Raw genomic sequence first — 19,374 nt, forward strand, 5'->3', positions numbered from 1 at the left:
CTGAGTTCCGCCCCCGGATCCCACCAATAGAAATATAAGGAAGGCAAAACCTATTTATAGAATAATGGTTACTGTCTCTTTAATAATGGAACTGCCTTCTAACATAGCATTTGTGTCTTTCCTCCTCCTCCTCCTCCTCAATGGGGGGTGCATGGGCAGCAGTGGGGGGAATAGGGTTAGGAAACCCCTTGGAGCTTATGCTAGAGCAATAGCACTTGGCTAGATGCCCCGCCTACCCACTTGTAACCCCACCCCCTCCTGCTTCCACCATCACCGCCTACCCAAGATTCTCTTTCCTTTACCCCTGCTCACTTCCTTTCTATTGGATTACAGACAGCCCCCCTGCAAACTACCCTAGGCACCTCCCTACTCCAAGTTCCGCCCCCGGATCCCACCAATAGAAATATAAGGAAGGCAAAACCTATTTATAGAATAATGGTTACTGTCTCTTTAATAATGGAACTGCCTTCTAACATAGCATTTATGTCTTTCCTCCTCCTCCTCAATGGGGGGGGGGCAAGGGCAGCAGTGGGGGGGGGGGCATTATAGAGAGGCAACGGATTGTGACTGTCGAGCGATTTTTTTACAGTATTTTTTTCTTCTAATTCTCATTAAAATGAAGTTCCGGCGAGTCCCGCGTTGGAGCGCAGGGAGACGCCGCTAATTTTACTTCCCACATAAAACTGAAATAATGAAAGGAAATAACTCGGAGGCAACGAGATTCTTCATTAGAAAGTCGCGTAAAGGTCGCCGAGCAGATTAGAAAAATGTTTATTGGGAGGTAACGGTGACATTTACTAAAAAAAAAAAATGTATTTTGGGAAACAGAGTAAATTGCGCTCGGCGAGAACTCGCCGGAAACTCAATTATTCTCTAATTGTAATACAAGGAGATGGGGGGGGTTCCATAAATGTATTTCCCTAGTCTGGGTTAGGCAAAACGTTGCTGTACTACAACTCCCAGCATTCCCCAACACAGAGGGCTGACCCAGAACTGGGCTCTCTGCCAAAAGCTACCTATTTAATTAAGTTTAATTGAGAAACATTGTATCTAAGTGCAGGTGTAGCTTGTTAAGATCTCTGCCAAAAGCTACTTTTTAATTAAGTTTGAGAAACATTGTATCCAAGTGCAGGTGTAGCAAGATTTCTGGGCTCTCTGCCGAAAGCCCACTTATTTAATTAAGTTTGAGAAACATTGTATCTAAGTGCAGGTGTAGCTTGTTAAGATTTCTGGGCTCTCTGTCAAAAGCTACCTACTTCATTCAGTTTGAGAAACATTGTATCTAAGTGCAGGTGTAGCTTGTTAAGATTTCTGGGCTCTCTGCCAAAAGCTACCTACTTCATTCAGTTTGAGAAACATTGTATCTAAGTGCAGGTGTTGCTTGTTAAGATTTCAGGGATCTCTGCCAAAAGCTACCTATTTCATTAAGTTTGAGAAACATTGTATCTAAGTGCAGGTGTAGCTTGTTAAGATTTCTAGGCTCTCTGCCAAAAGCTACCTACTTCATTCAGTTTGAGAAACATTGTATCTAAGTGCAGGTGTTGCTTGTTAAGATTTCGGGGGCTCTCTGCCAAAAGCTACCTATTTCATTAAGTTTGAGAAACATTGTATCTAAGTGCAGGTGTTGCTTGTTAAGATTTCTGGGCTCTCTGCCAAAAGCTACCTATTTCATTAAGTTTGAGAAACATTGTATCTAAGTGCAGGTGTAGCTTGTTAAGATTTATAGGCTCTCTGCCAAAAGCTACCTACTTCATTCAGTTTGAGAAACATTGTATCTAAGTGCAGGTGTTGCTTGTTAAGATTTCGGGGATCTCTGCCAAAAGCTACCTATTTAATTATGTTTGAGAAACGTTATATCTAAGTGCAGGTGTAGCAAGATTTCTGGGCTCTCTGCCAAAAGCCCACTTATTTATTTACGTTTGAGAAACATTGTATCTAAGTGCAGGTGGTGCTTGTTAAGATTTCAGGGATCTCTGCCAAAAGCTACCTATTTAATTAAGTGTGAGAGGCATTGTATCTAAGCGTAAGTGTAGTTTGTTAACATTTCTGGGCTCTCTGCCAAAAGCTACTTTTTAATTAAATTTGAGAAACATTGTATCTAAGTGCAGGTGTAGCTTGTTAAGATTTCTGGGCTCTTTGCCACAAGCTACTTTTTAATTAAGTTTGAGAAACATTATATCTAAGTGCAGGCGTAGCAAGATTTCTGGACTCCCTGCCAAAAGCCCACTTATTTAATTAAGTCTGAGAAACATTGTATCTTTTTTAGCATTCAGTGCAGGAGATCAAAGGCAAATGAACGACACTGAGGGAGACGGGTAGGAGAGATGAGTATAAGTGCCCCTGCTTTGCTCAGCAGTCACTCCGCGCCTCAGGCAGGAGAGGATTATGGGTACCATCACTCCTTGTCAGCAAGGAGCATTTAATGCTTAATCCCAGTGGGGCTAATTCCTCATTATAACATGGCTGTACTGATTGCATTGCAGCCTGCGCCGAGGCACCATATGGTTTTCAGTGCATATTTGTTTTGAAAATTTCATGAAATTGGATTTGATGTCATTGTCACATGACCCAGTAACCTTTATATGTGTTTGACCCGCCCACTAATTTCTGTGTTGTCTGTGCTTTCAGGGCAGCAAGTGCTTGGATTGGTGGAGAACCAAAGCGATTGGTACCTGGGAAATTTGTGGAAAAACCACCGTCCTTGGCCGGCGCTGGGGAGAGGGTACAACACAGGTAAGGGCATTCAGGCTATCCACATTCATTTAAAGGGCAACTTCATTACTGTGACCGTAATAGTCCAACATGGCGGCAGCAGGCAGATGAAACGGTAGGAAAAAAACTTGGTGGGCCCTGCTGACCCAGGCCCACTCCCGGCTCCCCACCTGGAACCTTAGCTCACCCCCAATTGCCACAGCAAGGAGGAAGGCAAAGATAGAAGGTACTCGGCGCAAACGGGGCATGGGGGGTGTACTGGAGGATGATGTTGATTGGAAGAGTTCGCAACTGGGGTGGGGAGGGCCCCTGGGGTGGCAGCTCCAATGGGCCCCAGACACCCCAGCCTGACACTTATTCTTCACTCATATATTAAAGGGGAACACAAACTTGAGCCTATAGCATAGGGATTGGAAGTGTTTGTTTATACAGAACTCACTAGTGGACAGGGATTGGGGCAAGACCTAGGTGGGCATGGTAGGGCCTGTATAACTGACAGCAAGCTGTACAGACAGTGATTGGGACAGACAGTTCTGTATAAACTGCAGGGGCTGCATGGGCAGGGGTTGGACATGGGACATAATTGGGCATGGGCGGGGGACGGAGGTGGGACATAGCTGGGCATGGGCAGGGGTTGGAGGTGGGACATAGCTGGGCATGGGCAGGGGTTGGACATTGGACATAGCTGGGCATGGGCAGGGGTTGGAGGTGGGACATAGCTGGGCATGGGCAGGGGTTGGAGGTGGGACATAGCTGGGCATGGGCGGGGGTCGGAGGTGGGACATAGGTGGGCATGGGCAGGGGTTGGACATGGGACATAATTGGGCATGGGCGGGGGACGGAGGTGGGACATAGCTGGGCATGGGCAGGGGTTGGAGGTGGGACATAGCTGGGCATGGGCAGGGGTTGGAGGTGGAACATAGCTGGGCAGGGGTTGGAGGTGGAACATAGCTGGGCATGGGCAGGGGTTGGAGGTGGGACATAGCTGGGCATGGGCAGGGGTTGGAGGTGGGACATAGCTGGGCATGGCGGGTCTGTATAAACTGCAGGGGATGCGTGGGCAGGGGTTGGACATGGGACATAATTGGGCATGGGCGGGGGTCGGAGGTGGGACGTAGGTGGGCATGGGCAGGGGTCGGAGGTGGGACATAGCTGGGCAGGGGTTGGAGGTGGGACATAGCTGGGCATGGGCAGGGGTTGGAGGTGGGACATAGCTGGGCATGGGCAGGGGTCGGAGGTGGGACATAGCTGGGCATGGGCAGGGGTTGGAGGTGGGACATAGCTGGGCATGGGTTAGAGGTGGGACATAGCTGGGCATGGGCGGAGGTCGGAGGTGGGACATAGCTGGGCATGGGCGGAGGTCGGAGGTGGGACATAGGTGGGCATGGGCAGGGGTTGGAGGTGGGACATAGCTGGGCATGGGCAGGGGTTGGAGGTGGGACATAGCTGGGCATGGGCGGAGATTGGAGGTGGGACATAGCTGGGCATGGGCAGGGGTCGGAGGTGGGACATAGCTGGGCGTGGGCGGGTCTGTATACAGACTGCACATGGAACACAAATAGTTCTGTTGCTCCGTTGCGCCTCCTCTCGCTGGTTCCACACCTAGAGCGATTGCATTGGCGACTTTGCATAACGCTTAATTATTCCCCCTCCCCATTCACACCCACACTAAGGTCACGTCTCCCCGTCCATCTCTGAGCTCTGCCTTCCATCCGCCGTACGGTTATGTCTCATTACACGTATAAATGCTGGCTTTGTGCGCAGGAGAACTCCCGACCCACTCCCTGCGCCATTTAATTGGTTCCATTTCATGCACCGCATTCTCCACCAACCCTACACGTTCAGGTTAGACCTGTGCCGCGGTTAATGCTTCTTTATTTCATTCTGTTCCGGAGCCTGCTAACTGACACTCGGCTTAATGTATAATCATATTTCTTGTTATTCGGTGCAGCTTATTATACTCTGCGGTGCTTTTTTAAGCTTGTTAAACCCAACCGCAACACTGTCCCCCTGAGCCCCCTAATTTTTTGTACTTAGCACCCCACCCTGTACATAGGAAGATAGAGTCATGTGATGTTTTCAAGCAGACTTCTCTTTTCTCACTAAATTCATTTTCAACCAACTGTATCCAGTCGGATAAAATGAACACCAAGTGGCGCATAGTCCCTATTTAAGCAGTGTACAGACAGCCAATGTCTAAAGGTTATTAGTAATTAGTAATATTAGTGATGAGCGAATCTGTCCCGTTTCGATTCACGAAACGGCGGAAAATTCCCGAAACAGAGAAAATGTTGCGCGTTAAAAAAACTGTCGCCCGCAGCTATTCTTTTGTCGCCCGCGCCTATTCTTTTGTCGCCCGCGCCTATTCTTTTGTCGCCCGCGCCTATTATTTTGTCGTCCGCGCCTATTCTTTTGTCGCCCGCGGCTATTCTTTTGTCGCCCGCGCCTATTCTTTTGTCGCCTGCGGCTATTCTTTTGTCGTCCGCGCCTATTCTTTTGTTGCCTGCGGCTATTCTTTCGTCGCACGGCTATTCTTTTGTCGCCCACGGCTATTATTTTGTCGCCCGCGCCTATTATTTTGTCGCCCGCGCCTATTCTTTTGTCGCCCGCGCCTATTCTTTTGTCGCCCGCGCCTATTATTTTGTCGTCCGCGCCTATTATTTTGTCGTCCGCGCCTATTCTTTTGTCGCCCGCGCCTATTATTTTGTCGTCCGCGCCTATTATTTTGTCGCCCACGGCTATTATTTTGTCGCCTGCGGCTATTATTTTGTTGCGCAACAAATTTTTCTGAGGCAAATTTTTTCATCCGTTTTGCGAACCAATGGCGAAACGCGGAAATTTGCAGTGAATCCATGCCTGGTGAAACATTTTGCTCATCACTAATTGATATATATATGGCAGAATGGTTCTGGATTCAGGGGGGATCGATACAGGGGGGGTCAGTTGCCATTTTATCTCAATGCAGCGCGAGACAGAGGCGGATAGCGCAACCTGCGGTGCATTGTAGTTAAAACTCAGTTAAAATCTCCGACCATCTGTTCCGCTCACCAGCTGGGACTTGTCGTCGGCACTAATCTGTCACGGAAGTAACTCCTTTCTACCAACGACTTCCACTCAGAGAGAGAAAATAACATCACTCTTTGGGGTACGAGGAGACGGTCGGGGTGGGTAGTGGCTAAGGAGCAAAGGCACTGTCCCACAATGCAGCATTCTCACCGCTATTCACTTTCCTGCCAAACCTGGCACTCAGTGGTCTTTCAGTTGGGGGTTGGTGTGACAGTGGCACTGCACACTGGGGGTCATTATCCTATGGGGGGGGTGCAATAGCTAGCCAGAGCACTGCAAGGAGTGTGTAGGGGACATTTATCAAGTTCTGGGGGGGGGGTGTTGAAGGGGGGGACCATTGGGGGGTGCAGGGGCCCCTGAGGAACCCCCCAGGCCGACCTTGCCCTTTCTTGTCTGTACTGCACTCTGCACCTTGTTCTAAACTTGTTATCAAAGTGCAGATCATAACCAGCAGGGGCAGATTTCCACTATGGGAAGGGTTAGACTGGGGGTGCCCCCACCGAGGCCCCCACACCCCCGAACATGCATAAATTATACTTACCTTCAGAGGGAGGGAGACCGGCAGCCCCGGGGAGCACCCAGCAAGGATGGGGTCTGGGTTTTGTCTCTGTGCCCCAATGGCCCAATCTGACCCTGACTACAGGTGCCCCTTGGCCAATGCCCCCCACACACACATGGGTGCACTTAGCTCACTTCCTATCACCCAGATGATGGGGTACGTTGGACAACTGTGGAATTCTCACTGTTCTTGAGCCTTATTGACAGATCCTGCTCTTTGAACCCCCCTTATTACTCTTGCACTTTCATTGTAAATGTCCAGAGAAGGGCAACTAAGATGGTAAAGGGTCTCAGTTATGGGGAAAGACTGGCCAAGTTGGGATTGGTTACACTGGGGAAGGGGCGCTTAAGGGGTGACATGATAACTATGTATAAATATATAAGGGGATCATATAATAACCCCCCAACACCTGTTTCCTCCCACACCCCAAACACAGGTAGGTTCATTGGCTGCTGATAAACTGCCGGAAACCTGTAATCCAGAAAGCTCAGAATTACGGAAAGGCCGTCTCCCATAGACTCCATTTTAATCAAATAATTCAGAATTTTAAAACTGATTCCCTTTTCTCTGTAATAATAAAACAGTACCTGTACTTGATCCCAACTAAGATATAATTACCCCTTATTGGGGCAGAACAGCCCTATTGGGTTTATTTCATGGTTAAATGATTCCCTTTTCTCTGTAATAATAAAACAGTACCTGTACTTGATCCCAACTAAGATATAATTACCCCTTATTGGGGGCAGAACAGCCCTATTGGGTTTATTTAATGGTTAAATGATTCCCTTTTCTCTGTAATAATAAAACAGTACCTGTACTTGATCCCAACTAAGATATAATTACCCCTATGCTGAATGTGCATGGAACGTATTTGTGTTATTGGGCAAAGGAAAGGTGCATAACTGGCTCTGTGAGTGAATGGAACTAGTTGCACGGTGGCCCCTACACATACGCAGCTCCGGGGAGAGATGCCACCCTTTGTCACCGGCCATATTGTCTCCTCTGTCACCTCGAGCTTTAATATGAAAGGAAGCACCTGCAGGAGGCGGCGCGCGTAGTTAGGCCTAAAATGATGCTAATTTATGAATATAGCCAGAAGGTAACAAGTGATACACGGGTTGGAAGCAGATGTTCCGCACTGTGTGGGTGAGCGAATCGGAGGGGGGACGGGAGAGCTGGGCATGTTCCACTAGTACTGAACAGACACATAAAAAAATACTAATCAGAGTAGACAGGACTCAATCAAACTGATAGGTCTGCCAGATATAGAATTCTATATATAAACATATATAGCAGCTGAGGCTGAATAAATCCCAGGCGTCAGGTTGAACACTTTGCTCCAATCACTAAAATTCTTATACAGGTAAAGGACCCATTATCCAGAATGCCTTAAATCTACTAAAATATCAATAAAACGTTAATTAAACCCAATAGGGCTGTTCTGCCCCCAATAAGGGGTAATTATATCTTAGTTGGGATCAAGTACAGGTACTGTTTTATTATTACAGAGAAAAGGGAATCATTTAACCATGAAATAAACCCAATAGGGCTGTTCTGCCCCAATAAGGGGTAATTATATCTTAGTTGGGATCAAGTACAGGTACTGTTTTATTATTACAGAGAAAAGGGAATCATTTAACCATTAAATAAACCCAATAGGGCTGTTCTGCCCCCAATAAGGGGTAATTATATCTTAGTTGGGATCAAGTACAGGTACTGTTTTATTATTACAGAGAAAAGGGAATCATTTAACCATGAAATAAACCCAATAGGGCTGTTCTGCCCCAATAAGGGGTAATTATATCTTAGTTGGGATCAAGTACAGGTACTGTTTTATTATTACAGAGAAAAGGGAATCATTTAACCATTAAATAAACCCAATAGGGCTGTTCTGCCCCAATAAGGGGTAATTATATCTTAGTTGGGATCAAGTACAGGTACTGTTTTGTTATTACAGAGAAAAGGGAATCATTTAACCATTAAATAAACCCAATAGGGCTGTTCTGCCCCAATAAGGGGTAATTATATCTTAGTTGGGATCAAGTACAGGTACTGTTTTGTTATTACAGAGAAAAGGGAATCATTTAACCATTAAATAAACCCAATAGGGCTGTTCTGCCCCAATAAGGGGTAATTATATCTTAGTTGGGATCAAGTACAGGTACTGTTTTATTATTACAGAGAAAAGGGAATCATTTAACCATTAAATAAACCCAATAGGGCTGTTCTGCCCCAATAAGGGGTAATTATATCTTAGTTGGGATCAAGTACAGGTACTGTTTTGTTATTACAGAGAAAAGGGAATCATTTAACCATTAAATAAACCCAATAGGGCTGTTCTGCCCCAATAAGGGGTAATTATATCTTAGTTGGGATCAAGTACAGGTACTGTTTTATTATTACAGAGAAAAGGGAATCATTTAACCATTAAATAAACCCAATAGGGCTGTTCTGCCCCAATAAGGGGTAATTATATCTTAGTTGGGATCAAGTACAGGTACTGTTTTATTATTATAGAGAAAAAGGAAATCATTTTAAAAATTTTTAATTATTTGCTAATAATGGAGTCTATGAGAGACGGCCTTTCTGTAATTCAGAACTTTCTGGATAACTGGTTTCCGGATAAGGGATCCCATACCTGTATTTTGTCTACACTCTATAATAAAGCCGATGTTCCTCTGTTGTCAGGGCACAATATGGACAACTTTCCGGTATTTTTAAATGTTTTTCTCTTCTGATTTCTAATAATTTGGGATTCGTTCTCTTCCTGTACTCAAAGTCAAATGATGTTCTTTTAGGTTCTTCTATTCTCTCTCAATGGACTGTAATTCTCCCCCCCGCCCTTTCCTCTTCTTTAATATTGCATGAAATCCTCTCTCTGCAGCCAATATTCCTTGCTTACAATATATATTTAAAACCCCTCTTTGAACTGAGATAAATGGAATGGCTTAATGGTAGTGAATTGCAGGTCTGATGGAACCCCCCCCCCCCCCCCCCCTTAGATAATTAATAGTTTACCATAATGGATTGCCGGCTTCCAGTCAGCAGTAAAGGATAATTGGAGGTAGGATGCTTTGCTTTGGAAGTGATTTGGACCAGAATTATTTAATAGCTGAGTTCTCCTTATTCGAGATTAAAGTCCTTGTGGATATAGAGCAACAAATGTAGGAAGATTATAGCAAAAAAAAAAAAAAATCAAAAATGGATTTTAGGTGTGTTTAGGGCAAAAAAAGAAGCTCTTTTATGTAACGAACATCAAGGGAAGTGTTTCATGACTGGGGTTGAGATATAAAATGATGTAAAAGTAATAAGAACCCAGCCTGTGTAATGTTCATCTGCCTTCCTTTGGAAACTGGGTAATGGGTCTTGTGTGCTGCGCCCTACCCAACTGGCTTGGTACATTGGAGAAGTAAAAGCACGACAGCATATATCTCAGCGATAAGGGGTGGAAAACTCTCTAGGCTTGTATGTCAAACCCAAGAACCAAGCCTAGAAAGAGTCTTCTTGAGTTCCCAAGCCTGGAACTCAAGAAGACTCTTTCTAGGCTTGGACGTAAAACCCAAGAACCTATTTGTACATTTGTATTTGTAGCTGTATAAAAGGATCCTTCCTGGCCTGAACCTCTCTGTAAGTTTGGGCCTTTCTGAAAGCTTATGTCAAGGAACATCTCTGTAGGGGTGTAAGTCAAACCCCAAAACATGTTTGCAAATGTTATACCAAGTAAAGACCCTACTAGTTAGGAACTCATGACAAGAAACCCCCTATAAGCCATGAAAATTCCCTCTCTAGATTTGTAAGCCTCAAACTCCTTTACAAACTTGTATGCCATGCCAAGTAATCTCTCTTAAAGCTTGGAACTCATGCCAAGAACCCACTGCAAGCCCGTAACTCATGCCATGAAAACTCTCTCTAGGCTTGTAAGTGAAGCCAAGAACCCCTCTCCAAAAGACTGAAACTCATGACACAAAACTTATGCAATCCTGTAGCTATAACCAAGAAGACCCTTTCTAGGCTTGTAAGGTCAAGAACCCTTTGCATACTTGAATCATGCCAAGGAACCTCTCTACAAGCTTGGAACTCCTGATGAGGAACCTCCCACAAGCCTCAAACTCTCTCTAGGCTTGTATGTCAAACCGAAGAACTTACTAACAAACTTCTATGTCATGCCAAGGGACGACTACACAAGGTTGTTACTCATGGCAAGGAATCTCCTGCAAGCCTGGAACTCATGCCAAGAAGACTCTTTCTATTCCAAGAGTCTGAAATTCATGACACGAAACCTTATGCAATCCTGTAGCTATAACCAAGAAGACCCTTTCTAGGCTTGTAAGGTCAAGAACCCTTTGCATACTTGAATCATGCCAAGGAACCTCTCTACAAGCTTGGAACTCCTGATGAGGAACCTCCCACAAGCCTCAAACTCTCTCTAGGCTTGTATGTCCAACCCAAGAACTTACTTGCAAACTTCTATGTCATGCCAAGGGACGACTAGACAAGGTTGTTACTCATGGCAAGGAACCTTCTGCAAGCCTGGAACTCATGCCAAGAAGACTCTTTCTAGGCTTCGACGTCAAGCCCAAGAACCTATTTGTACATTTGTATTTGTAGCTGTATAAAAGGTTCCTTCCTGACCTGAACCTCTCTGTAAGTATGGGCCTTTTTAAAAGCTCATGTCAAGGAACATCTCTGTAGGGGTGTAAGTCAAGCCCCAGAACAGGTTTGCAAATGTTATGCCAAGAAAAGACCCTACTAGTTAGGAACTCGTAACAAGAAACCCCCTATAAGCCATGAAAATTCCCTCTCTAGGTTTGTAAGCCACAAACTCCTTTACAAACTTGTATGCCATGCCAAGTAATCTCTCTAAAAGCTTGGAACTCATGCCAAGAACCCGCTGCAAGCCCGTAACTCATGCCATGAAAACTCTCTCTAGGCTTGTAAGTGAAGCCAACAACCCCTCTCCAAGACACTGAAACTCATGACACAAAATCTTATGCAATCCTGTAGCTATAAATCATGCCAAGGAGACCCTTTCTAGGCTTGTAAGGTCAAGAATCCTTTGCAAACTTGTATCATGCCAAGGAACCTCTCTAGAAGCTTGGAACTCCTGATGAGGAACCTCCCACAAGCCTTGTATGTCAAACCCTAGAACCTATTTGCAAACTTCTATGTCATGCCAAGGGACGACTCCACAAGGTTGTTACTCATGGCAAGGAACCTCCTGCAAACCTGGAACTCATGCCAAGAAGACTCTTTCTAGTCGTTAAGCCCAAGAAACTATTTGTTCATTTGTATGTCACTCCATGTAATTACTCCACAAGTCTGTAACTCATGCCAAGAAAACTCTCTCTCCACCAGTTTGGAACACAAGGAACTTCTTAAAAATGTACTTCATGCTAAGGAACTTTGTAAATTATGGGTATTTATAAAAGGATATACTCTCCAAAAGTGACTGATGTAAAAGAATCTTGTAACTTACACCATGCCAACGTACATTTCCTCAAGCTTCTAACCCATGCCAAGAAACCTCAATCTTCTTACTCACGTCAAGGTAACTTTCCAAAAGTCTGTAGCTTGTGCCAAGGTACCATTTTAAAAGGCTTGTAACTCATGCCAAGGTGCCACTCGGAAAGCTTGTCACTCAAACCAAGGAACTTTTCCAAATGTGTGTAACACTTGCCAGTCTACCTTTGTAAGACTGTAAGCCATGCCAATGTACTTTACGTCTCTAAAAACAGATACATCATGCCAAGGTACCTCTCAAAGCTTGTAGCTCTTGCCAAGGTATCTCTATGAAAGCTTGTAACTCATGCCAAGTAGACTCTCTAAACATAAATTCTTCCAAGGTCCTTCTGTTAAACCTTCCATCTCGTGCCAAGGTACCTCTCGATGTTACTCAAGATCCTATCTGAAAACCTCTATCACATGCCAAGCAAGGTACAGCTCAGAAAACTTACAAAGCTGACCACACATCAACAACATTATCTGCTAGTTGGGGAAAACACCCTACTAGATCAATATCTGGATTGACTTGATATCTGTGGGGTACATTTCAAAATCCCTTTGGTCAAGGACTACATTGGGATACCAGTCAAATTCTCTTTGGAAGGGACTGCATAGGCAGCATTATAATTTGATTGTTGACCTAGGGGGCCAGCCAATCAGATAAGCTCAATTTGGTCAACCAGTTGGTGACTTGTCTGGTAAGATGGTCAAATGAATGGATCTTTTCATGTATGCCTAAAGGTGGCCATACACCTTCAGATCCGCTCGCTTGGCAATGTTGCCAAGCGAGTGGATCTTCTCCCGATATCCCCACCTACGGGTGGGCGATATCGGGAGAATCCAGGCTAATTCAGACGTTTGGCCCTGGGGACAAACGATCGAATTATAACGATGGGTATAGGCAAAGTCGGTTCGAGGCCGCATCAACGAGCCGATGCGGTCCCTGATCTGACTAGATTTTTTAACCTGGCCAATCGAGATGTGTCCGATTTCAGGCTAGATGTCGGTCGGGCAGGCCTGTTGGTAGTGCCCATACACGGGCCGATAAGCTGCCAAATCAGTCTAAGGGACCTACTGTATATCGGCAGCTAGAATCGGCCCATGTATGGGGACCTTAACCCTATGTCTATTTTGACAGTTTGCAACTCTCTTAAGGTTGCAAATTATCCCAAGAAACCTGCATGGAAACATTTAATCATGCCAAGGTACCACTCCAATTTCAGAACTAAATGCCAAGAAACTTGTAGAAAAAGGCTCAGTCTCTCCACATGACTCAGGTAAATGGTTTTATTTATACCATTGTGTTGAACTGGGTCAGTACCATCGACTGGTTTCAGACAGGAAGAACAATACGGCTCTGAAGAGTGTTGTTGCTTTGATGTCCAGGTACCTTCATGGATAGAGATAGTCTACACCTGCCAAAGAAAGTCTCCTTAGATAGAGGGAATGATCAAAGTCTCAGGAGTCTTCTTGGTCACCTCCCCCTTTGATGTTTCTCCCAGTGGCCCCAAATTAGGCGGCCATTTTGACATTTCTGGCTTGGAGACAATTTTTTGAAGCCCAGAGACACATTTTTACTCCAAGCAGAGCCTCCTGCAGTTCACATGGGGCTACCAAATACACAGTCCTTATTTGGCACCCCCAAAGAAGTTTTTTCATACTTGTATGGCTCCCCAACACTTTTTACATCTGAGTGTGGCTCACAAGTGAAAAAGGTTGGGGATCCCTGATCTAGATTCCAAGTGTTTCTCTGCCCATTGCCAGAAGGTATCATTGGAACTCATGCCAAGAAGACTGTCTTGTGAGTCTTCTTGGTCATCACCCCCTTTGATGTTTCTCCCAGTGGTCTCAAATTAGGCGGCCATTTTGACATTTCTGACTTGGAGGCAAGTTTTGGAAGCACAGAGACACATTTGTACTCCAAGCAGAGCCTCCTGCTGGCCAGCAGTCCACATGGGGCTACCAAATAGCCAATCACAGTCCTCATTTGGCTTCCCCAAAGAACTTTTTTCATACTTGTGTGGCTCTTCAATGCTTTTTACATCTAAGTGTGGCTCACAAGTAAAAAAGGTTGGGGATCCCTGATATAGATTCCAAGTGTTTCTCTGCCCATATGCCAGAAGGTATCATTTCTGAGAGCATTTACCTGGAATATATAACAATCCTATCGCACTCACTGTCACCTCGGTGTTAAAGTGTCATTTCTGAAAGTAGCCAATGGTTGCTTTCAATGTCAATTTGGATGTCCAATGTATAAACTCAGTTATTGTACGGCACTTGGGGCTTTATAAATACATGTTAATAATAATCATCACATCACACAAATGTGCCTAAATGAACATTTCTGAATGTCCCCTGGCCCAGTTGGACCCAGCTCTCATGGCTACTCTCTCGGTTCCCTTCCTGCAGGGGTGATCTTACTGCTCCTGGACAAGCTGAGGAAGATGAAATGGGAACAGATGTGGCGACTGACTGCTGAGCGAGAGCTGATGAGCATGCTCTCTACATCCTTGGCCGATCAGGTGAGCTGACATTCACTGGCCAGTTACCAACTGGCCAAATGGACGGGTATCATAGAGGTATGGCCGGCTTACCATTGCTAACAGCCCCAACATTCTGTCAGTGGACTCGTTGTGGTTATGGGGGTGTATAGCAACAGGAGCCAATGAAATGATTGCTTACACTAAAAAGACCAGTAGAAGCTCACTGCTTATTGGCTACCAGTGACGTAACAAGGGTGCACTGGGCCCCCCTGCAAAAATATGTTTGGAAGGGCCCAGCGCACACCTCTCCGTACTTGGACCTCCGCCCACCCACTAACCAACCCCTGCTGGTGTCTCTTGCCCACTGCATCCCCCCCACAGATAGGAAATCGGCTGTGGAGGGGGGATTTATTCACTGCTATAAAGGAAGCAGACCCCATGGTCCGGGGCCCCCCTGCCATGCAGTTGACCTGGCTTATCTAAGACCAGAAGTGCATGAAATGTTTATGAAAGAGAAAAATTAAGCATATGCATCCCCCCGACAGGCAGCTGTCCCCCAAAAATTAGTTGTTCCAAGCATCAGGCACCCCGAAAGAAAGTGCATGCCATGTGAGTCAATGGGTGGCCATAAGCTCCTATCTTGCCTACAAAATGCCCAGGTGGCAAATAGCCCTGTGTGCCCTAACTACTCTCTGAATCTCACAATGAACTACATGCTGCCCCCCCCCCCCCCACAGAATGGGTGCAGTGGCACAAACCTACCCAGCCCTCCCTCCACCCATATCCCCTTCTCCCCACCCACTCACACTGAGTAGGTAAGAGATGGGGCTTGGGATGGGGGTGCTTCATAGACCTATAGAGGAAGCAGACCTTATGTTCTGGGCCCCTGCTTCCTTTGTAGTTACGCCATGGGATGGGTGCACTTTATGGTAAGTCACTGATGCTTGGAACAGCTTATATTCAGTGTTAAATCGTCTGTTGGGGGTAGTGCTTATGCTTCTTCTTCATAGTCACTGCGACCCCCCTGTGAAAATGAGTTGTTCCAAGCATCAGTGATCCATCAAGAAGGTGGAACCATCATGAGTCAAGGGGTGGCCATTAGCACCCTGCCTACACATGGCCCTGTGTGCCAATTCCCTAACTCTGTCCCTTGTCACCTCTTGGGTTCCCCGGCCCATAATATCACCTCGGCTCTAATACGAAGTATCTCGGAGACTGGAGGCTTTTTGTATGAATAACTGAGCAGGAATCACTCGGTTAACGTAGCGAGAGGCGAATGGTCCCTGTCATGTTTGCCCATTACACCGCCATTCCGCGTGACAGTCTCCCAGAGATGATTCCATCCTCGCTCATGCAGAACATGATGCCATTTAACTCACCTGAGCTGAGTTCTGTAATGAGCAGGGCGGGCGGAGGGGGGTCAGAGTGACAGATGGAGGCTCATATAGCCATATTGTCCTTGTATTCAGGATGGCACTAACTGAACTGTAACTCTCTCCCCAGGACATCTTCAATGCGGTCATCAAGCAGAACCCGTTCCTGGTGCACCAACTCCCCTGCTTCTGGAACGTGCAACTGTCTGATCACACCCGCTCAGAGCAGTGCTACCGGGATGTCTCCGATCTTAAGGTACCACACCAACTACACCAGGAATCTTCACCCAATTAGACCACCAACTTGCTGGGCCAAATCCCGATGTTCCAATCATTTGGCCCCCAGACCAATGATCGGATCATATTATGGACCTGGCCAAACGATATCTGGTCATGCAGGAAGGCCCAATACATGGCCCAATGAGATGCCAACTTGGGCTAAAGGGTCAGCTTTATCCAGTATGTGTATTTGCTTCAAGAACACTACTATAGCTTATATAAATACACTGCTCTATAGCCATGAGGAAAGCCATTTAAGCTGGAAAATAGGAGAGAACGCACAGGTTGCACGGTAGATAACAGATAAGCTCTGTACAATACAATGGTGTTTTATCTGTTATCTGCTATGTAACCTGTGCCTTTTCTCCTCTGAATGGCTGCCCCCGGGGCTACACAGCAGCTTTATTTATACAAACTATAGTATTGTTTCCGAGGCAAACACACCATTTGTTGGGCAACAGTACATTATATTGTAACTGTACACTTTTTTTGGTGTTACTGTTCCTTTAAGTTTGTCCGTCCCTTTTTGCGCTATTGGATTCCAAGACTCCATAGGGTTTATTTATTACCTAGGGGAGCAAACAACTCTATTATGGTGGATAGACAGCTGTGCCCTTGCCAATTGCCATTGGGTAGGCGGTAAGTACAGGATGGGTAGGGGGTGAGTGGGGGTGCGCCTATGCCCACAATGGCATTCATGCTTCTTCTCAGGTCTGTGCCAGTCCTACTGCATTGATTTCAGACTGTTTGGCATTTGCGTTTCCAAATAGCTATTTTCATTGGCTTTACATACCCTTTAACAGAGCGCTATGCCTCGGTCGTATATAAATGCAGTTCTAGCTTGCCCTTTAGTCTCACATGTCGGTGCCCCTGAAACAGAAGGGCAATGCTTTATGGGAAGAAAGCAGATGTTAATTGGTTGTGATGCATTAATATCTCTCGGTTCCCCCAGTCGCAGGAGATATCGCAGTGTCGCACACGCGGAACACTAATTAGCCCCGCGCTGCGCTTCAGATCTTGGCATCGCTATCCCGGAACGATCGAGCCATCTAATTATCAGAGTAATAACTGTATCGGCTAATTATTTAAAACAACGACACCAGTTGCCAATTTAGCGGCGCTTTGATCACGAGGTGCGGGTAATCTAATTAGTCCGACGGCGCCGGGGGGTTCGAGGGGGTTTGATGGGAGAGTGATGCCCGTGGGGCTGAGTTTGTTGCTGAACTACAGTCTGACATCTGGCAAATGGGTTTTGACTGTGCCACCAACCCGCTGGCACTCAGCCCGGCCCTCAAGCCCCTCCCACACACCTTCCTGACCATCAGCTCCTGTAGAGCAGTGATCCCCAACCAGTGGCTCCGGGGCAACATGTTGCTCCCCAACCCCTTGGGTGTTGCTCTCAGTGCCCCCAAACCAGGGAGTTATGTTTGAATTCCTGACTTGGGGGCAAGTTTTGGTTGAATAAAAACAAGATTTCCTACCAAATAAAGCCCCTGTAATCTGATAGGGTGCATAGAGGCTGCCTTATAGCCAATCACAGCCCTTATTTGGCTCCTCCATGAACTTTTATGGTGCTTGTGTTGCTCCCCAAGTCCGATGGGCCCATCGGTAGTGCCCATACACGGGCCGATTAGCTGCTGAGTCGGTCTAAGGGACCCATATCGGCAGCTAGAATCGGCCCGTGTATGGGCACCTTTAGTCCTGCTTTACAGGTTTGGAGACCTTGGAGACTTGTATTCCTTCCCACTGCTGGTTAAACCCTATGGAATTATCTGTATTATCTGCACCAGTCCAGTAAGGAAGTTCTAACAGAGGCCTCCTGAGATCCTGCACGGCAACAAAGCAGCAGAAATGGAATTCTGTTTAATGTGGAAATCCGTTCGGCTGTTGCATCCGTTTGTTATGGTGGATAACAAGGAGGTCACGGGGGTAGAAAGGCACCTTCCCGGAGTTCTACAATTACAAGGCCTCTTATTGCCTTCCTACTCAATCCTGGCACCTATTTATCACAAGCAAACACACAGGAGCAGTTACATACAGAGTCCCCCCGTGGGTTGTGCCAACTGTGCACTTGGTTTAATGCCAGTCAGAAAGGTACTTGAGTCAATGCATGTCCCTCTGTATTTGTGCCACTCGCCTGCTGATAAATGAGGCCACCAATTGCTTCCAAGAGCCTGTCCCCTTCAGTGCCATCTTGCCTTCTTCTTCCTCTGCATTTCCCCAGCCTGCCCACGGCATGACCAGCATACAGGGCTATATCTTAGCAAGGTAGCGCCGCCGCGCCGGATTCCTAAGGAGCCATATTGATCTGTTTATTCAGTGGGCCCGGCAGCCAGCGGCTCATTATGCACAAGTGAATTTCAGTAGACCTGAAACAAAAACCTCTTTGTTCATGAATGCGAAATTTGGTTTGGGAAGAAGCAACGTGCAGCGTCCTATGGGTATTTGTGCAGCCTGGCACTGGGGTTCTCTATAGGTTTGTTCAACTGGCACCTTAACCCTAACTGGCCTTCAGGCTGGACCCCCTTAGCCCATAACAAGGTTACAGATATATAGAAACATTGGGGTAACAGTCACCCTGCTATAGTTCCAGGGGTACCCAGGGCACAAATAAGCACTCACCCCAAATCCCCCCCTAACTGGCCTTCAGGCTGGGCCCCCTTAGCCCATAACAAGGTTACAGATATATAGAAACATTGGGGTAACTGTCACCCTGCTATAGTTCCAGGGGTACCCAGGACACAAATAAGCACTTACCCCAAATCCCCCCCTAACTGGCCTTCAGGCTGGGCCCCCTTAGCCCATAACAAGGTTACAGATATATAGAAACATTGGGGTAACTGTCACCCTGCTATAGTTCCAGGGGTACCCAGGACACAAATAAGCACTCACCCCAAATCCCCCCCTAACTGGCCTTCAGGCTGGGCCCCCTTAGCCCATAACAAGGTTACAGATATATAGAAACATTGGGGTAACAGTCACCCCGCTATAGTTCCAGGGGTACCCAGGGCACAAATAAGCACTCACCCCAAATCCCCCCCTAACTGGCCTTCAGGCTGGGCCCCCTTAGCCCATAACAAGGTTACAGATATATAGAAACATTGGGGTAACAGTCACCCCGCTATAGTTCCAGGGGTACCCAGGGCACAAATAAGCACCCCAAATCCCCCCTAACTGGCCTTCAGGCTGGGCCCCCTTAGCCCATAACAAGGTTACAGATATATAGAAACATTGGGGTAACAGTCGCCCCGCTATAGTTCCAGGGGTACCCAGGGCACAAATAAGCACCCCAAATCCCCCCTAACTGGCCTTCAGGCTGGGCCCCCTTAGCCCATAACAAGGTTACAGATATATAGAAACATTGGGGTAACAGTCGCCCCGCTATAGTTCCAGGGGTACC

General features: G+C 46.4%; 1 protein-coding gene across 2 annotated transcripts in view; it reads left to right on the forward strand.

Annotated features, from left to right (window-relative positions):
• Positions 1 to 19,374, forward strand: part of large1 (LARGE xylosyl- and glucuronyltransferase 1) — a 235,160-nt gene that overhangs the window by 186,242 nt on the left and 29,544 nt on the right. For both annotated transcript variants that reach the window (XM_031898555.1, XM_031898556.1), the window contains exons 7-9: positions 2,629 to 2,733; positions 14,249 to 14,361; positions 15,826 to 15,951. In XM_031898555.1, the coding sequence (XP_031754415.1) occupies positions 2,629 to 2,733; positions 14,249 to 14,361; positions 15,826 to 15,951 (344 nt within the window). The remainder of the gene's footprint in view (positions 1 to 2,628; positions 2,734 to 14,248; positions 14,362 to 15,825; positions 15,952 to 19,374) is intronic.

The sequence above is a fragment of the Xenopus tropicalis genome, chromosome 3, assembly GCF_000004195.4.
Source record: "Xenopus tropicalis strain Nigerian chromosome 3, UCB_Xtro_10.0, whole genome shotgun sequence".
In the NCBI taxonomy this organism is placed as follows: Eukaryota; Metazoa; Chordata; class Amphibia; order Anura; family Pipidae; genus Xenopus; species Xenopus tropicalis.